The sequence below is a fragment of the Varanus komodoensis genome, unplaced genomic scaffold (genome assembly GCF_004798865.1).
Source record: "Varanus komodoensis strain SLA01 unplaced genomic scaffold, ASM479886v1 scaffold25, whole genome shotgun sequence".
NCBI classification, from domain to species: Eukaryota; Metazoa; Chordata; class Lepidosauria; order Squamata; family Varanidae; genus Varanus; species Varanus komodoensis.
In genome coordinates this window covers 2,425,953-2,446,516 of record NW_025335661.1, presented here as the reverse complement: position 1 = coordinate 2,446,516, position 20,564 = coordinate 2,425,953, and the positions used below count along the sequence as shown (strand labels likewise).

The 20,564-nt window shown below is 38.1% G+C and overlaps 1 protein-coding gene across 1 annotated transcript in view; it reads left to right on the top strand.

Moving 5' to 3' along the window:
- Positions 1-20,564, top strand: part of CAB39 (calcium binding protein 39) — a 55,275-nt gene that overhangs the window by 8,773 nt on the left and 25,938 nt on the right. Inside the window, exon 2 of the mRNA XM_044432762.1 lies at positions 17,530-17,688. Within this exon, the coding sequence (XP_044288697.1) occupies positions 17,575-17,688 (114 nt within the window). The 5' untranslated portion in view covers positions 17,530-17,574. The remainder of the gene's footprint in view (positions 1-17,529; positions 17,689-20,564) is intronic.

Genomic DNA, 20,564 nt, shown 5'->3' with positions numbered 1-20,564 from the left:
CTAAGTAATGGAAGAACAGTTTCCTCATTCCTATCTGGTAACGGCAGTATTTTAGAAATATCATTAGATACTGTTTGTGTCGGGGGAGGGGGGTGGAGGGGCTGTTATTCTCTCCCCTCAGGATTCTAACTTGACACTTAAACCTGTACTTAAAAATGGACTTAAATTGAAAAGTTCTGCACAGGTGTAGGACTTTATATTCTGAGTTATGTTTAAAATTCTGAGGAAAATATGTAGTGCATTTTGTACATGTGTAATATAACCTAAGTAAATGTGATTTCTGAACTGGGTAATTACATGTTTGGCAACCTTCCTAGTCATAAGTCATTCTTCCTCTTGTTTCAGACTATAAAACAGGCAGCAATACATGATAGTCCCATGGGCCCTCCTGTTTATATATGTGAGTGTCACAAACTTGTCCTGCCTGTGCTACCTGTTCTGCGGGTTAGCTGTCCATGCTTTACATTATAGGGTGTACATTCAGATGATATTCTTGATGTTAGATCAGTGAATCATACCACTTATTAATAGAGATGTTCTTATGTCACTCAGTATTCAATCAGTATTTTAGAAACTGATTGTAGATAGTTTAGCAGTAACAAACAGAAACTTTTCTGTAACTGTGGGTGGATACGGAGATTAAGGGTGCAATCCTATGAATACTTTGCAAAAATCCCAGGGAACCATGTGGCTTAAGTTATCTAAGTCTTACAAATTTGCTTCAGAATGTCCTACTTCTAAAGCTCCCTCACTCCTACATTGTCCTACAGTAGTCAAATGATATTTCTTAATAGTTCAGGTAATGTTTCTGTATTCCATATCACTGGAATACTCTTGAATTATCCATGTAGCAACATGTCAGTTTATCCAACCCAGTCTTTTGTAGTGATAAGAAGTCTTTTTATCCCACTCCACAGCTACACAAGCTTGTGGAGTGAGTTACATACAACTGTGCAATGTCACAGGCTTGCAGTAGGGGAAAATGATATTAAGTTGAAAAAAGGAGTGGGGAGGGAAGGGGGGGATAAAATCTTTTAGTAGGGCTGCTAGAATTATCTTCTTTAAAGCCTGTTGGAATGGCTCAGTGTCATGGCATGTCACTTAGTTTACCTAGTTAGACATACTTAGATTATGAGGTTGGCTACATAGGGAGTTGTCTCATATATACGAACGGTTCTTGATTAGGTAACGATGATTTGTACCATATGATTCTGTTGTGAGCCATCCAGTTCAATAAAATAATATGAAGGGGTCAGTTTCCCTCTAGGTGTTGGTCTGAAGCTGCTGACACAGTTCTTTTGAATGCTTACAGGTTGGACTGCTTGGGGCCTTGCAGATACTTTGGTCTGTGAATCCAGTTGCGCCTTGCTGCTGGCCTAGGCTGAAATAAAAGGAAGGCCACAAGTTGGTCACCACTGATTAAAAGTTACTGGAACTGTTGATGCAATGTTATAGAAAACTTCTGCCCCTTTTGCTATTTATCCCCTGCCCCCTGCTCCTGTGGGGTTAGTAAATGTGCCTACCCAGAATGGGTTGGCAGTTGGCTATAGATACATTTGCTGATGCGTAATAGCTCTTTAACACACTGAGCAATACATGCCAATGGCTCCATTATACTGTAAAGAATTGTGGTATCATGTAGGATACACCTGTTGCCTAGAGGCAATTGTTTGCCAAGGGCAACCAAGGAAATGCTGAGTTACGGGGATGTATGAATATAGTGATGGCTTTGCTGTGTATGAGGACTATATGCTCATCCTTGCTCTGAAATGAACACTATTTGCAATTTAGTCGTCTGGCTCCAGGATGTCTAGGGAAGCTGAAAATTCTGCTTCTTATCCAAAACTAGAAAATGCAGTATGTAATTCAGCTACAGGGATTGCTTTTGAAGCAACCTGCCTAATTTTGGCACATACACCTTAAAAATAACAAATACTGAAAACAATGTGGAATTTGTGGCATCCTCTCTGACAGCAAGGACTCCAAGTGGTCTTTAAACTCCTTAAACACAGAATGTAGTTCCATTTGTATTTAAAGCACAGTAGGACTTTGGCCATAGCTGCTCCAGGGCAGCTTGTTGTCTTTCTTCACACCCACCCCTCCACATTCCATTGTTAGTTTTTTTGTGGTAAGTCATTTCATTTTTTATTTGCATTAAATTCAGTTTACTTTGTTGTTTCATTTGTAGTTCCACAATTTTTCTGATAACAAACATGGAATTTGGAAGCTTTGCCACTTCTGTGTAGTTAGGGTAGAAAGAATATACAAACTGCTGTATGTACCAGGTAAAATATATCAGTTTTCCCATGAAAATATTTTTTTTCCAAACCATTGAGTACAATTTGTGATTGTACAGTTGTTGTTTTATAGAGATCTTATAAATTGGATTTGGAGAATTGAGGAACAGTGTGCTTTTAGTTCTGGTTTTTGAGAGCTATGGAATTCCTTTGCCTATAAATATGACTTTAGTAATCACAAAATAGAAGAAGAGGAACAGTGGCATTTCACACCTGAATTTTAAAGGGCATCTCGTTCTTTATTTTTAATATGAGTGTAAAATCTTAATTAGCCAGAATATCCATTTGTTTTACAAGAATGTATTTACTTTCCTTTCTAAGTGAACAATGACCAGATAAGTGTATCAGATATTTTTTGTTTAGATACAGAGTCAGTCTGATATAGTGGTTAAGAGCACAGTACCTGGATTCTAGTCTTGGCTTGACCATGGAGCCAACTGGGTGACTTTGGGCCAATCACAGATGTCCAGCCCAACCTACCTTACAAGATTATTATTATGGGAATAAGATTGAGAGCAGGAGGAGGAGAACGATGTAAGTTGCTTTGTGTTCATAAGAAAAAAGTGGACTATAAATCAAGTAAATAAATAGATGAGGATACATTCATATACAGGGTGGATAAAAATAAATTATTTTTTAAAATAAAAATGGTTTTTATTTAAATTGGGTTTTTAAAATAAATACTTTTTGAGGAAACCTTTATCAAAAATAGTTTTCTGTTTGAGATACCTTATAATCCAAAGGTTGTTTATCATGAAACAAGGATTAGTTTTTAGTTACGTGGCATGAGGCTGTATATTTGTGCAGTGTTTTAAATTTTTTCATAAACGAATCCCATTAATCCATTCACACTGTCATGCTCTTCCACAGCTTTCTGTAAGATTTTTGGGCAATTTTTTTCTAGCTAGAAGAAGGTATCACAGATGCTTGGTTTTACAATTCTCAAAATTGTGAATTGGTGTCTGCAGAGATCACATGTCTCTTCCTCACAGCAAAAAAAGTTACAAAATAAACATACAGAGTTAAGAAAAAGACCTTAATCCATTGTTCCTTTGCAGATTTATGAGCACAGACTTAGCTCCTTAACTTTTTTAAGTGCAAAGTTTCAAAAAATTAACTGAATAGAAGATTATTGTTGGGAGTGGAATAGATCTGTTCAAGAAGCTAAGTGTGAGGAGGGAGGGGCAAGCAGAAAAAATAACAGCAAAACCTTTTGAGCTGAATACTCCACAAGCCATTGGCTCTTTTTGTTTGTAGCCTGAAGTTGTTCATATTTTTTTCTTTTGGAGAAGACCTATAAAGGCAGCAGGCTTTAAGAGAGACCCAATGTGAGAATATTTTAAGGATGTTCCTCTACCTATGGGTAAGGCATGCAAATTCTTTAGAAAACCATGATTTAAATCTAGTCATACTGACCACTGAGTTAAATTATGATTTAGATGTTCATATATTATATATTAAGTTTTATTAAGTTGCACACAATGTAAAAACTCATTTGTCAGGTTTTATGAGTTGCCTGGAGAGACTTGTATAATGAAGTTCTATTTCATTTTGAAGATATACCTGTAAACCTTGCTTGTTTTATAATCCTCTTGATGTAGCCCCTTTGCTCTGTGAGGTCATTAATATAGAATACTGACACTGAAATGCTAGGGAAGGAAGGCCATGAAAGTCTAGTTGCTGTCAAATTCATATTGTATTTTTTAGACATTTTCCCCTATGTTTCTCTCTATATCAAAGTTCTGCATTCCCTGAGTTGATGCTCTAGAAAAGAAATATGCTAAGCATTGCACCTTCACCTGAACTTATTGATAGAGACTTAATGGTGGTCCATGGCATCCTTATTGTATTTCTAAGGTCAGAGATGGTACTTTGAAATGTCTTGTAACTAAACAGGAAGCACATGGAGCTGCTGTATCATAGCTTGATTCAGCCTTGCATAGAAGCATATAAAGCTGTTAGTTCATGTATTATTATTATCCTGCCTACTAATATGAGGAAGTAAGAGTTAACATAATAGAGACAAGTTCATTAGAGCCCCCAAACAGGGTATAATTTGTACAAGTATTTCTAACAAACCTGAACACTTGCATATATGTCATAAAATGGTCTTACCATACTAAATTCCCACTGAATTTCAACTGTGCTTCCAGTAATGACAGCCACATTGCATACATGTCATGTGTTTATTATATGTTTCCTATGCTATGTTCTTTCTAGTCTAAATTTTAATATGTAAGTAAAATAGGCTAAAAGTTGTTCTAACTTCAAATACAAAAATCAGGTTAGAGGAGACAATGAATGATTCACAAATAGTAGCTATTACATCAACTGATTTGTTTATATAAAAAATATAATGTGATGGGTATTAAAGATGGCCAGTTACACCATGCAATTCACACATTTGGTGGCATCCAATAAGATTCAAGGCATTGTTTGAAATCAGTCAATCTGGCTGTACAGTTTTCATGAAGCTACAATCAGTATTATCTAGTTATAGATTAGAAGCTTCATTCATTGACTCAGCACAATCTCTGCATTTCAATTTCTGCCACTTGTGAACATGTCTGTTCTGCTTTGTGTCAGGCACAAGTTAGCGTCTATGGGGATGTACAGTTATAGCTAATTAGCTTAAGAAACTTCTCAAGAGCAGGCTGTTTTAATATCAGCATTAATTTTAAGTGCCTGTTGTGAGCTAGTCCTATTGCATTAGTTCAAGAGTATACTGCAACTGACCCTAGGGCTGTGTGAGGAATTCATTGGGTATGAGAATCCATCGGATACCCTGGGCTTGGCTCCTGGGCCTCTGTCCACTTTCCAACAGTCCTGAGTCTATGTTCCTGGCAGTTGTGCCCAGCATTTGCAAGGTGCTTGTTAGGAAGTAAGCCCAGTGCACTGTGCAAGCAGCATCCCTCTTCCACATCAGGTGCAGCAGCCTTTGATTTATTCGCTATATCAAGAGGCAGTTGCTTGCCAGTGGGTACATGGCTTCATTCAAAGTCTGATCACAGTGTGGTGCTGCATATGGCAAATAGAAAGGCAACTCCTCTGGTTGCTCAAGTACCCTGCTTGACATGGTGGGGATCCACTGTATACACAAACCTGGAACATATGAGTTTAGGTCTTTGTAGAAGAACCCCCTTGTTTGCCTCTCACCTCGGCCGGACAGTACTGATATTCCAACATGCCAACAATTGCAGTGGGAAAAAAAAGAATGCTTTTCTCAAATTTCATATTTGTAGAATTTGGGAGCAATAAAGATGATTTGATTTCAGACTTCAGTAGGAATGTTGTTTGTTTTGAATCTGCATGCAGTACTCCATGCAAAACAATGCAATTGAGTGTGTATCTTTGCCAACAACAGCCACATGATAACCATGACCAACAATCTCAAAGGCAGTGAATGCTGTCATTGTGTCAGCATTGCCATTTGCCAGCTTAACATTTAAAGCTGGATGAGTAGCTAATAATATTACTTGTTTAGAGATGTAACAGAGCTTCCACCAATCTGCTGCCCTCCAGATGTTTTGGACTTTAACTCCTATCAACCCCAGCTAGTATGGGCAATGGGCATCAGTGCTGGGAGTTGTAGTCTGAAACATCTGGAGAGCACCATGTTGGATAAGGCTGCTGTAATGTGTGCATTTCTAATGTGAGTACTGCTACATTTTATGTATCAGCTTGCTATTGAACAACTTTAATATATCAGACAAAGCCATTGCAGCCAAATCACATTTCCCTGTTTGATAGTTAATTATACGAGTAAGTGTGTATAGTAGTCTTTAACTTTGTTTCCCTCAAGGGGAACAGTGGATCTTGAATTTCAGAGGTGTTGAAAGTGACTCTGAAACCCAGTGCATGTGGTAACAAGCCTTGCCCTCTACCTCATCTGTAAATTGGTTAGTGGGTCTTTGTGGGTGTTTGTCCATATCATGCTGAACCTTCAGACTGGAAAACAGCAGCATCTCTTCTAAAATCCGTGTGAGTTCTAATAGGTTTCCTTGCCCTTCCTCAGTGTGCAGAAGGACATGATAGATCTTTTTAGGAGTCTTAACAATGCGTCTATTGGTGATGAATGCATTTTGAGTATATTCTGCTAGTCAGATGTCTTTATAGAAGAATGCCATAGAGAAAGAACTATAATGTTACTGACCCTTTCCACTCATCAGTAAAGTTTTTGCAACTTTGACAACAGGAACTTACTATGGTTCTTGTTTCTGAGGGGATTATGATAATCATGGTTCTCATGCAGGTTGTATTTTAAATACTGTCATCTGGGAGAAATCATTTCATTTTAGGAACTAAGGCATTCATACAACACTGGTACCTGAAACTCCTTTTTGTCAAATCATGCAGCTGGGTCAAAGCATCTGATCTGACAAGATCATGCAAGTGGCTCACTGTTGGTGGAATCGAGTCTGGTATTGCACGTATACCGAATCTTGAGCGGAAATTGTGATATTTTGCTTCTCTTGTAGCTAAATCGAAAAGGAATGCGCAAGAACCTCTTGCCTGTGCTTATTATGCCTCTCATTATTTGTCTCAAGCTTTTATCTGCATAATTGCAACTTCATATATTCTTCAAAATGTTTGATATATGAATCCACTTTGTTTATATTAAATAGGAATTGTCTTTGAAACCAATTTCTTTATTGCCCTTAAGACTTGAATTGACTGATGTATTTTAAAACTTGAGATACATGATGCTTCAGCAACACCTATATATCCCTCTTGTGTATCACTTTCTGCAGGCATTATGCAAAATGAGGCTGCTGATAGCTTCCTATTGATGTATAAGAACATTATCTGCTGTAAAGTTTTAAATCATTTTTTCATTCATTTTTATCCCTGAGAGGTTTATCTAACAACAGGTATAATGGTCCACAACTGGGTATGCTGAAAGAAACCGACTGTTCTGTGAAGATACCCATGTGATTCATGCTTTGTCCTGATATTATGACATACATACCCTCCTAATTGTACGAACTGTGAAGCACTGAACATGATAAAATGCCATGTTTCAGCTTTATAACCAGGCTTCAAGAAAAGATTCTAAAATTGATTTTAAAATGCCTACAATTCTCTTTAGAGCAATTGTGTAGTATAATGTCACTTTCCTCAAAGTCATACTTGGAACAAACAGAGTTTGGAGGCAAATGGTTTAAAAAATTTACCCTAGCTATTTTTTCCATTATTAAATGTGCTTTATAATTCAGGTGTAAAACTGATGAAAAATGAAAGAAATTAAAACAAGTAGGGATAAATCAAGTACTTACAGTTTATTTTTATTTTGTGAAAATTGCAAAGTTGGATTGATATAAGCAGACAGCATTGTTCCATGGATATAGGGTAACAATTTCTGCAACAGAAAGTGCTGTTTCCTAGTGTATCACTGCCCATTTTTCTGTTTGCTCTTTCTGAAGAAAGTTCCAGATAATAGGGCTTGAGATGTCAGGATCCTTTAGCAAGAGAATATATTCAGAGAAGGAAGCAGGGGTAGGAAGTAGGATTCTTCAAGGCGAGTGGTTTGAGAGCTGCAGTTTAGGGTTGGGGGGGTGTTGGTTTTTTATTATCAAATATAATATATAGGTGTCTGGTGTCAAGCCTTTGAAATACTCTTGGGCAGCAATTATATTTAAATAGATAGGGTTGCATGGGTGTGCTTGTACAGTCCTTAACACACCAATAGAAATCCAGCATAACCTGGTAAGGCTGTGTATTCCTGCTTTAGGCAAACAGCTAAGTTAGCTTTATCCTCATCTGACAAGACCAAGCAAATGGGGATGGAAGAAAGAAACTGAGACTGAACATTTTTTGTTCTGGGTTTCCTCTGAATAATGGCCACAACATTTTTGTGGTGCTATAAAAAGATAGCAGATTTTGTGTAGGAACTGCTGTTTTTTTAAGCTGCTTTACATAATGTACTCTTCCTCCTTCCTCTGAACAGAGGTTATGTTGATTGAGAAAATCTTACAGTATAACAAAGTAAAAAAAAGTGTTGAGTTGACAGGGACAACAAACAACAATGTCTGACTAAATCCCGTTTCAGACTAGCTGTATGTTCTCTGTATGCATATGTTTCAGTTTGAGCTAAGAAATGGTAGTGGTATTGAATTGAAACCCTCTGTCTATTTAGTGGTAAGACAGAATAATGTTTTCCAGGCCTTATCCCGTGCCACAGTGATCTACCAGGTATTAGAGCAAGTTTTGGATTTTGATACTTTGCCCATGAGATTCTAATAGTTCTATAAAACCCATTCCTTCATTGACCACCTTCTTGGAGGTGGTTATAATTTTGCTGCTAGACAACTGCTTGTACATAATGTAGCAAGCAGTGGATAGCCATCCACAGCCACTGGAGAAAAAACATTTCTGACAATTAATGAAAATGGGTCAGTGGATAAAAATACAACAGTGTATAACATTCCAGTAGCACAAGAGAAACAGCAGCACAGACCTTGTGCCTGGCTAATCTAATGCTTTAACTAAGCATTAAAGTTAGCTTTTAAACATCTTTTAATTTTCACTGTCTCAGTTTTTACTTACCTTTGTACTTTTTCTGCTGACATAGTGTAAAAGTTGCTATGTAAATGGTGGATCAAGTGAAAGGAGTTGGGTGAATAAAAGACAGAGCTTCATAAGCACAATAGCTTTTAAAACCTTGTACTGTCACAGTTGTATCAACTCCTTTTTTAGCTGAATCAATGCGACCAATACATTCCTCTAACTTACTGTAGTAATGCTTCTACCTAGGATTGATTTTAAAAATTTGATTCATTGAATGTGCATTAAGTGATATTAACATTAATAAGTCAAGGATCTTACACTCCTCAGTAAATCACTTGTATTGTGGTGGCAAAATTAATGCATAGTATTTATAACAGTATTTACAGATAACCTATAACTGAGTTCCCAGGGCAGCTCAGAACAAGAAAATGTATTGTAAACTACATAGGAAGGCCTCTGCAGTTATAGGCAGTCTATAATTATATGTATAAGAAAATAGGCATGGAGTTTTCACTGTGCTGGTATGACTTACCTTGTTGATAAGTTGCTGTATCTTTGTTGAACCAGTATGTCATAAGAAAGCAAATGACAGCCAGAGATCTTCAGGTATGGACCAGTATAGATAATTGTTTTTTAATTACTCAGTGTGTAGGAGTGTTCTCTTCCCTTGTTCTAGTAAAGGCTTGATTAATTAGCCTCATGCTTACAATTTTTCCTTGTCTTCCTGGGTTTTGTGTTTATGTTTACCATAGTCTTTCTATCTGTAAGTGATAGCATTGAGTTTTTATTATTGGATAGTTCCAAGCAAATTGAGCTTCAATTATTACACTACTTTGCATGATCAAATAAGCTATGGTAGCTTGTTGAAAAGTAATGGTACATGCCAAAGGCCATTAGTCTGATGACCTGCCTGGACACAGCATGTCATGCTGACTGAATGTCGCTTGTAGCATGGTTTGTTTGAGAAGTAACAACCCTCAAATAATCAATGACCAGTTGTTGGGTTATTTGAAGCTTGCTGTCCTCCAACATGTTTTTCAGAGCTGTTTCTCCCTCAAGCTATGCTACTCAGGTTTGGAGAAAGCAACAACTCACACCCAGGAGTAATTAGGCTAATAGTGCCAGGCACAAACAATGTGACACTAATTTCAATAAACCACAGTGGCTTAAATAAGCCACAACTGTTCATTTTGATTGTGCAAAATGGGTCATACATTTAGAATTGAAGAAACCTGAGCCCTCAAATTTGTTGCAATTCTAAGAAGTGAACTGAGCTCATGATTCTTCGACACACAAAGGCATTCCTAGTAAATTCCCCAACCCCAATTTCTTCATTTCAGCAGTATAACTGGGACGGATCATTTTTCTTTTTGTTAAAATTCAGAGTTGGAAACTGTTGCTGACCTGTAAGTCACCAGTAGATTCTGATCTTTTGCCTAAGCCTGTGATATAGAGAACTCACATTTTAACATCAGCATGTTTTGTTACCCATTGGCCTGGTTTGCATATAATGAGAAGCTATTGTGTCTGAATTCCACTGTGAGGCTTCATTTACAACAATTCACATCTGCAACAATAATTTCACAACAGGCTTTTTAAATTAGGTCAATTATACAGTTGTAAGACTGAATGGCATGGTTTACCTGTAACTAGAATTTCATACTGGGTGACTTTCCCCATAGGGCTTCTAGCTGTGACAGCTGCCATTTCAAGCTGTGGTGGAGGCACACCATAGCTTATCATTCCATGTAGACCTGATAAAAGATGAGTTGTTGGACTGATTGACAAGCACCTGCAAGCCCAAACCAGTCCATGGGTGTAAGGTGGCTTATCAAGCACCCAGCAACACTCCTTCATCAGAGCCAAATGTAACAAGTTACAGTTTACCCCTGCCCCAGTTCAAAATGGAAGCTGCCACCATGGCAATAATTCCGATGGGGCAATTCACCAGTAATGCCTTATCATTGAGTGTAAACCAAATCACTGAAGCTTCTTGTTTAACGCTGACCTCACCTATTCAGGCACTAATCTAAAAGTGTGTTGTGAAATTACTGTTGCAGAGTTGAGTTTGAGTATTTCTTTGCTAATTCACTGTGGAACTTGAACTGTTTAGGTAAATTAACTGCAGTTTAGCAATCCTGAACATTATGAAAGCTCTACGGTAAATTGCCCTGAGTAACTTTACCTCAGATTTGCTTCTTGTGTTAATGCACCCTAAACTAACAAAGATAACATCCATTGTTTGCCCTTGGTTTATGGTGCAATTTTAAAAACTGCACGAAGTACAATTTTAGACTCTATTGCAACTGAGAGAATAGATTATGAAGGTGTTTGGGTTATTGAAAAAGCATTTTGTAAATAGCAAAGACATGGCAATTTCATTTGGGTAACACTCCAAGTCTACTCCCTCTCCCTCTAATAGTCCTAAGAATTGTTTTGTGGTGCCATCTACTTTCCTACCTTTTTTGAGTGAACCAAATTTATGTAGTTAATTTTCTTCATGATCTTAGGGTGGCATGGGTTGAGTTTCAAATCTAAGATTTGTTCACATGAATCATTTTGTGGCTTAGTATTAGTCAAAGTATTAGAGAAACCTTGTTAAACTAGCTTTATTAAGCACTGTGGATCCCAAAAGCCTTCATATGTATGCTGTTATTTTTGCCAAATGTGGATTCTGTTTTTTTTTAATTTTCCCTCCTCCACCTTATTTCAGATTTATTCATGGAATATTTAGAAAAGTCGGTGTTATACACGTGAAAAATTGACCTATGTACTTATTCAGCTGGTCTTTTAATTCAGCCTTCCCCAACCTGGTGGCCTTTGGAGGCATTTAGACCACAAACATGTAGAATTCCCAGTTAATGATCCTGCTGGATGGGAATTCTGAGAGTTGTGGTCTAAATACCTCTGAAGGCTACCAGGTTGGGGAAGGCTGTTTTAACTTTTCAAGCATTGGCATGAGTCATAAGGTATTACATTTTTACTTCATGATAAGTCTATCTGTTCAATGAGACTTACTCTAGGAAAATGTGTAAAGAAGGTAGCAAAAGGAAAGCTTCCTGTTCTCTCTCTACATCTTGTCCCACATTTTTTCAGAGGAGTCCTCAAGTCTATGGAGAGGCTTTTTGCGGGAGATAGGTGGCTGCATGGGGAAAACAGGAAATTAGGAAGTTTCCCTTCTGTGGATTTAGTAAGTTAACTTGGGATCCAAGTCATGTGGTTAAACCCTTTGCTCAAGTTAGATAAGTATGTTGTTAATCTGTCAGGGTATTGGCAGTTATACAGTAATGGTTGTTCAAATTACATGTCCATACTGTTAGAAATGAGAGTAAAAGCTTCTTGGCACTGAAGACATAATTTAGTTACTGTATGCAGACGGACATACATCAGTGCCAGTGGACATGCAGTGCAGCCACTTTGATGAATTTAAGCAGATCCAGGTATGCAGAGTAAAGTACCAAAGTATCAGCATATTTTAATTTGAATCACCTCGTGTCAGTAACGAAGTCTTAGGAGAGTCATTTCAACCTTCTAGATGAGGAAAAAAAACTACAAAAGGTACTAGACTACCAAAAGATAGGTTGTTGGAAGGGATGGTTGTTGGGCCAGAGGAAGGGTTTTTGGCCATCAGGGCAACCCAGGAGGGTCACATTTAATCCTTAGATCAGAGGTTTTCTACCCTTGCATGTTGGGAAGCAGTACAATTCTGCTGGGAAACAAGGTATGGTCTCCTCATGTCCCTGCTTTCTCAGCATAATCCATACGAATGCAAAGACATGGCCACTTCTGTTTGCAGCTGCAGTGTGGAAGAGGTATGGCCCTTAGAGGGCTTGGTGAATATAGTGCTCTGCCCAACCTACTTTGCTTTAAAAGTTAAAACTAGCATCTCCAGTTGGCCTAGAAATGAACTGGGGGTCAGTATGCTTGGCAGCACAGAAATATAACAGGATGAGAGTATCCAATCCAAGTATTTTGTTTCTTTGATTTGAAACAGCTGCAGTTTGCACTATTCTGTGCTAATTGTACAGCACTCATCTAAGCAGAAGGTCAGGTAATTTGGCCAGGCTATCTCTGTCCAGGTGAGCAGAAGCTGACAAAAGTTAATTTGACCCATAGAGGTTCCTTTAGCCCCTGACAGTGATATTAGTTTAGTATGCAGCACGGACTGTAAATCTGTTTTTTAAAAGGATTGAAATATTATTTGAAGAGGATGAGTTCTCTTATGAATTCTTCTGCAGTTCCTTCACTGTACACTGCTTTGTATGTGGCACAATGAATTATTCCCAGGGGAAATGATGTGTGTTGCTGCTGCTTCTCAGTGGGGATTCAGTGTTAGAATTTTTAGCCATTCAAGTGCATCTGTTGCTCTGGTTAAGTAATTTCGCTTGAGAAGAGTACCATGTGTGTTTGAATACTAGATGGAAGGTTGGTAAGTCCCATAGGATTTATTTTTTTAAATACACTGATATTTGTTACTTGGAGGAACTTAACTTCAGCAAAGGAATGGCCATGAATTGCTCAATGAAAAACAATCCCTTGCTTCACTTACTATTGAGTAAACATATTCAAAGAGGTATAGTAACATACTGTTAACTGCAGCAGAAGGAAGATAGCTCTCTCCTTACCCCACCCCCAGCTTGCTTGAGGGGCATATGTATTTCTTTTGCAGTTGTGAATTAAAATTTGAGCCTGAAAAATAGCCAAAATATTTAATCTTTTTCAAGGTGGCTACATTAAAGGTTCTGCTATGTATTTATTTTTAAGCAACAAATTACTGCAGGAGATTCTGTCCCATCACTTATTTTTATTTATTTATTTTTCAATTCATACCCTGCCTTTTTCCTACAAAAGGCTCAAGGCAGCTTACATCATTCTCCTCCTCCATCTTATCCCCACAAAAACAACAACCCTGTGAGGTAGGTTGGGCTGAGAGGCTGTGACTGGCCCAAAGTCACCCAGTTGGCTCCATGGCTGAGCGGGGACTAGAACCCAGATCCTCTGAGTCCCAGTCCCATGCTCTTAACCACTACACCACACTGGCTCTCATTCAGTTTTCTGTAAACACTTCTTAGCTAAATATTCTTGCTATTAATGCTTGACATTGCTATATCAAACTGGTAGGCAAGCATGATCCTCAAAATGGCCATGGTGGCTTGATAGATCTGTTTTTACATTGTTTAATCATAAGAAGAATCATTTATGTGGAGCTATTTGCTAAATGGTAAAATATTTTATTTTGCTTGCACATAAATATCAAATTGCTCAAGAGTCTTTTCATACAGTTCCTCTTTCTGTAAAGCCCATAAGAGGATTGTATTTTTCCACAACTTCTCAAATATTGTCATTATCTCTTTGTGGATCATGACTTGACACTTTCCAACAAAAGAGTAATAGCTATCTCCTAAACAGTTATCTTTTTCTTTCCATTCTTTCACTGATGGTACTAGTATATAGAGAAGTATGCAGGCTTTGGAATCAATCTGTTCAGTTGCTTAATTCTTAAATGAAAAACATTTGCAAACATAGCCCAATATAGCGTACACAGAGTTATCTAGCATACATATCTGAGAATGCAGAACACTGAATGACAGCTGGTTTGGAGCAGAGAGATTTCCATCTTTAAAGAAACATCATTTTAATTAGGACACTGAACAGCTTACTATTTTGAGACAGAGAGCAGTCCTTAACCTTATTTATATTTGGGCCACTCCTTCACTGCACATATTGATAACTAGAAATTATAATTAACATTGATAGCTTGAATTGCCATATGACGATAACTTGATTTATACATTGTTATGCAATTAGGCAGACTGGTTTGAAGTTAAGAAGTGGTAGCAGTACATGGTATTACTAGGTGCAGCTATAATTTATATTGTAGAAAAAGAAGCCTTTCACATCACTGGTAACATTTCCTACTGGGTGAAAATGCTAATATGTTTACTATACTGCAGCTATTTATAGTTTGGTGTCACTTGTTTCACTCTTAATATAAATTCTTCCTGTTTAATATATGCTGTTGCCCTGTGCAAGAGCTTGTGTATCCAGTTTTGAAGAATTGTTAAAAGCCATCAGTGCTACCTCAAAGCACCAATAGTGGACATAATACCTCAGTCTTCCAGCTGGCTCTGGCATGTATTTTGGACAACTTCATGGCAGAAGCACTCTTTGTTGTCTTGATGTGGCCCCTTCCCTGCTTAGAATTGCTGCTCCTTTTTCATTTCCTGGCTTTTGGGAGAGGGTGTGGAGAAACTCAAATGTGCAAGTGGAGTCATATAATTCTTATTTGTCTGTCATTTATAGGTTTGCCTTTATGGTTGTCCAGTATGTGTAGTTTTGCCTGTTCAGTTATATTGTCTATTTCAGGTATCAAAGGGAGCAGAAAAATGGAAGCATACAAGCATGCTTAATAGCATACAAGAAAATAGGCAAACTCATCTTGTCAGTCTGCATATTTGTGGACCATTGTGCTGGACTCAGAGAAATAACACTAAAGGAAACGGGGGGCCTGTTAGTGCAAACCAGAAGCACTGAAAATGTGTGTAATTGCAGAGGTGGGGGATTCAAAGGAATACGTACAACAAAAAGGGAATATATTCCCCTTGGAAATGTGATTCCCTGGCTTATAAGTGAGGAACTAATACTTCTCAGCACCACCTACATTTTTTTATCCTTCCCTCAATTTCCAGCTATTCCAGAAAGGGTAAACATTAACTCCCCTTTTTTGTGGTTCTTCCAAAGTAACTGCAGCTGCAAGTGTTCAGAAAAGCAGGCACAAAGTGACTTCTGCATATTCCCAATGTGGTAAAATCTTGAGAACAGGTGCAATGGCAAGGGCACCCTTAAGACGCATAAGACCAACACCACAAACACAGCAATACAAGGAGCTTTCTGTGAAGGGGGTAAATGAGTCACACACCCCTTTTCGTGAGCTATGATTACCCATACCTTTGTTTACATTTGACAGCTCATGTTTGAAAGTTGTCAGATGGAGGAAATGGTGAAATAAATTTAACTGCAGCCTCTGTAGGGCAGTGCTCATAGTGGACTTTGCCAGCAGGAATTCCTGTGCATATTGCCCACCTGAGGCTCCCCATTTCCCTTAATTGCAAATGTTCACAGCTGCACAAGTACAGGTTAAATATATGTGCATATATACTTCTTGCAAATAATTCTGAACGTTTGAGTAGGCAACTTTAAAAAAAAAAAATGGCAGCCATGGGCAGCCTCTTCAAGATGCCATGAGGACAATTTTAAGGGTCTAACTGTAGCTTTCAATATGAAGATCACAAAAGCCTGCTTGATAGCTGGCTTCTGTCAGGAAAAATAAAGCTTAAACTTCAAACAAGCCCTCAAAGTGTAAATTACAAATGGTTTGTAACAACAATGAGGAAAGCTAGTGACTGCCTCCAAGTACCACTCGGACACTTTGGGAGCAACTGGCCGTAATGGGTTCTAGAGCACGTTGTTGCAAAACAGTGGAGGGGACCAAGTAAGTTGGAATTCAATATCTTGTACCCAGAATGGGGTACAAGGGTTGATTGCCCCAGGTTCAAATGACATGACAATCTATCATGTGTGCAACAGTCTAGAACAAGCCACGGGTTACCAAATGGCATGTTGCCCTTACAGGAGTCACCCTGCTGAAATTGGTCTGGGTTCATACTGATACTACAAACCATTGTGTGAACTCAGTCATTGTTTCACTGAAGATTTTTATTTGCATTTATTGTAAAGTGGGCAGTAGTGATTCAGTTTCTGACCCAAACTTGTTGGCTGTTTACACTTGTGTCAGGTGGGGACAGCCATTCTTTGTGATGACATTGTGACCTCCGCTCTGCCAGATTCAGCTGTCCTTTTGTTTGCAGGAGTAACAGTCCATCAGCATTTTTGAACAGCAGGCTTTTCTGTTCCCTTATATCCATTCGAGAACTCTAGAAGTCCAGTTGCTAAGTAATTTAAGGGAATGTTTATTAATTAGCACATGCTTAACAGTGGGGCTCCTTTTCTATGGTTTGTTGTTATAGATTATGTACTTGCATAAGCAAGCTGTAAACATTGCTTGGAAGGTTTTCTGGTATACCGAACATGTCTCATGTTTGAAATAACTTCTGATCTATATTTCAAATAGTTGATCTGTAGGTGCCTTTTGTTATTCATATCAGAGGTCACATTCCAAAATGCTAATTAAAGTTGGATCAGTTTTTGAAAAGCAGTATTCATTATAAAACCTGTTGAAAGGATACAGTGTAAAATGCGCAGATCCTTTGTGGAGCTCTACTGAAATCCTGTATGAGCAGAAGCCTCTGAATCTGCTTCAGTGTAAGGACCAAGAGAAAGGCAGACATTTCTTTTATGTGGGCAGAAACTTTTTTCTGGAGGGAGGAGATTATGCGTTATAGTAATTTCATGTACATAATGAGCTTGCTTATTGTCATAGTGGACAGAAGTAATATAGAGGTTTAGTACTTTACCAAATATTGAGGTATGTTCTATCATCTTAGTATTATAAGCATTGAACAGGATTTTAAGTCTGGATGAAAGTTGCAGGAATTCATGGTGAAAAATGAGGTGTTCTTAGTATAAATAAGAGTCTGCTTTGTGTTTTGAAAATGGGAAACTTCATGTTCATTTCAGAAAAGTGTTAAACTGATTACTTGTTTTCCTCAGCAAATATTAACTTTATTTTACTACTCCTAATTACATACTTCTTTAAAACTTGCAGGTTAAAGAGGAATTCTAGAAGAAAAGGCACGTGTAGCTTGCAACCATGCCATTTCCCTTTGGCAAGTCACACAAGTCTCCTGCAGATATAGTGAAAAATCTGAAGGAGAGTATGGCAGTGCTAGAAAAACAAGACATTTCTGACAAGAAGGTAGAAAAGGTATGTTTTACATTTCTTTCTTCAGGGATCTGTCTTCATAAAAGCCGTCCTAAGGCTTGTTGCAAAAGACGGCATAGAAATGTTTAAATTAAATTAAATTAAAAATTAAAATGTTTGCACTGTAGGTATGGGGAGAACAATTAATAGGATTGCTTGATGGTTTTTCTGGATTACTGAACATACTGACTTGGTTAGTACAGCATGACAATCCACCATGGGTGATCTCCCATGATGAGTGATAGTGATGTACAAATCCAGTAGGGTTATCATAGGGTAACTTACTTTTCATGAACAAGCCATTCTGAGAATATGTGGCATGTTGTTGAGTTCTTCATGCTGAACACTTTTGCATGTCATGCAAAGGGAACCCTGAGAAGAAGTTATGATAAGTGTCTCTTACCTTTGACAATCATTTGCTAAGTGCTCTCCCATGGCTTATTTCTTCCTCAGTTTCTTTCAGTTCTCTAGGCCACTGCCAGCATATATCCCAGGGAGCTTTTCTGCAGAAATCTTTTTTTTTTAATTCCCTATATAAAAAACCCTTTCTATTTGCACTAGTGCTTTTTGCTGATGAGGGAATCTGCATATTACCACCACAACCTGTATCAGATTGCAAAAAGGAAACACGTTTCTGTACCTTTAGGAGCATGACAATAAATTTTCAAGCTTTTTAAAAAATACACAAAATCATCAGGGAAATTAATGCATGACCACTATTCAGCCAAGCATACCTGAATCCTTCTCTACTTCATTGCTTTCTTGGATACTGAACGCCCTTAAAAAGGCATTTCAAGTACACTGATGTAAGAATGCCTACCACCAAATCTCTTGCAGTCATCAGCTTCTTTCAGCTCCTTGCTTCATTCTTGTTTCTCCTTCATTGCTAAGCTATTGAATGCATATTAGGATTACAGAGCTATGAGGAAGATCACAAAAATATGGATATGTCAAGACAAAGCAGTATAATGGAGGGCTAATTGTGTACATTCCATGGAAGAACATGAGAACAGATGAAAAAAAGTTGAAAATTCATGACAACAGAGGAAGAATTACCCAGCATTCCTAGCAATGAGCATTCAGTCCTGCTGAATGTTTGTGCAAGAGCAAAAAAAAAAAAACTTTTAGGAATGCATTCAGGATATTATTTTCTTACTTCAAGATTCCTGTAAAAATAAAATATCCATCCTGAGGCTGAGAAGGGATTAGGGAGAATGACAGCAGCACTAGCAAGATCTCAGGGAGCTTTAGTGTTTTTCATTGCAGATGCTCTGCAGCTCTCTATCCATGCCAGACAAACTAAAAAACACTTCCCTTGCTGGGTTCTAACCCACCTGGAGATCAAGCCACGGTAAGCAACTTTACTACAGTCATGGGTTCCCAGAGATCCTTGTTTCTGCAGAACTTCTCATAATGGGGAAACTGCTCTGTGGTTGGATGACATACTAAGTGACTCTACAGCAATCCATGGTAGCCCGCTGTAGCTTAGCAGGACACGTGAACACAGTCATTGGTGGCTTGTTGTGACCTCCAAACCTAAAAGCACAATTCTATCATGAGATGTCAGGGATTGCTAGAGAATCCCCTGTTGTTCTTCACAACCTCACCACTCTCTTCCCTCACCCTTTCTTATTTTTCACTGCCCTGTGCTCCTAAAACGAGAGAAGAACAGGTCCTGAAAGGTATCCCAAGCACATGACTTTTTATGTTTCCAGTGTGTGTGTACATACTCAAAATTGTGTGTACAATCTGTGTGTACACATTCAAATTTGCATAATTTTTTCTTTTGGCTTTACTGTGGTGACATGAAATTTGCATATATTTAGTAATCTCTTTCACTTGTCTGCCTTGATACATGAGTATCTCTACCAGTTCTCCTAATTCCATGCCCTGTAACCCATACATATGCATAGCAGCTGGGGATCAGTGGAGGGAGGTGACAGGCATGAAGGTGTGGGAAGCTGCAAGTGACTGACAGCTGCAGGAAAAGAATCTTTTGAGGAAAGTATACTTCAGGCAGAGATGAAGCAGCCTTTTAAAAGTGTTTCATAGCAAAGGAATTACTGAAGTAGGAAACGTTGGTATGTTGTGCTACATAGTAGACAGGTGCGCTTGTGCCAGCAAGTTTTTAAAAATTTGCAAACATTTCACCTTGTGTGTAAGGGCTCAGAAGATTAATTCCTGTCAGAAGATTTGGCAAACTGACCCCAGGAAGGGGGTGTTCTTTTGGCAACCCCAGCAGACCAACTACAGAAAAAGTGCTGATGAAGGAGCAGAGAAAACAAGGAGTTCCGCTGCAGAAGCACCTGGGATACATGCTGGAGGGTGGTGATCGGGAACAATTTACTGAAAATTGCAGAGCTACTAATATCTGTTGTGTTACCATGTGAACAATCAGGTGGCTTAACATGAAATGCAAACTTACCCTTCTTCACTTTTCTTTCTCTAAAAGTAATAATTCTTTCAATCCACAGCTTTTCATACTTGCTTATGAATATTCTAATTATGCAGTCATTAATATCAGCAACTTCTGTGAGCATAAGATGTGCTAATGAAATTTCCAACTTAGCACTGTATCCTTGTTATTAGCACTATCTTAATCTCTTCTACACTGCTATTCTTTGTTTGGAACAGTTCATCAAGTTCATTTGTCAAGCCCCTTCAAGTGCTTCATCAAAATCTCATATTTAGTAAAATCGTTCTTTTGCTTTATTTTTCCTGTACATTCTCTGTCACTTGAGTAAAGATGAGGGAAAGGAGGAAAAAAATCTAAGAAAACTCCCTAAAAAAACTTACCTCTCAAATTTCCAACCCCCACCCCCTTAAAAAGTGTCTAAACTTCTCTCTCTCTCTCTCTCTCTCTCTCTCTCTCTCTCTCT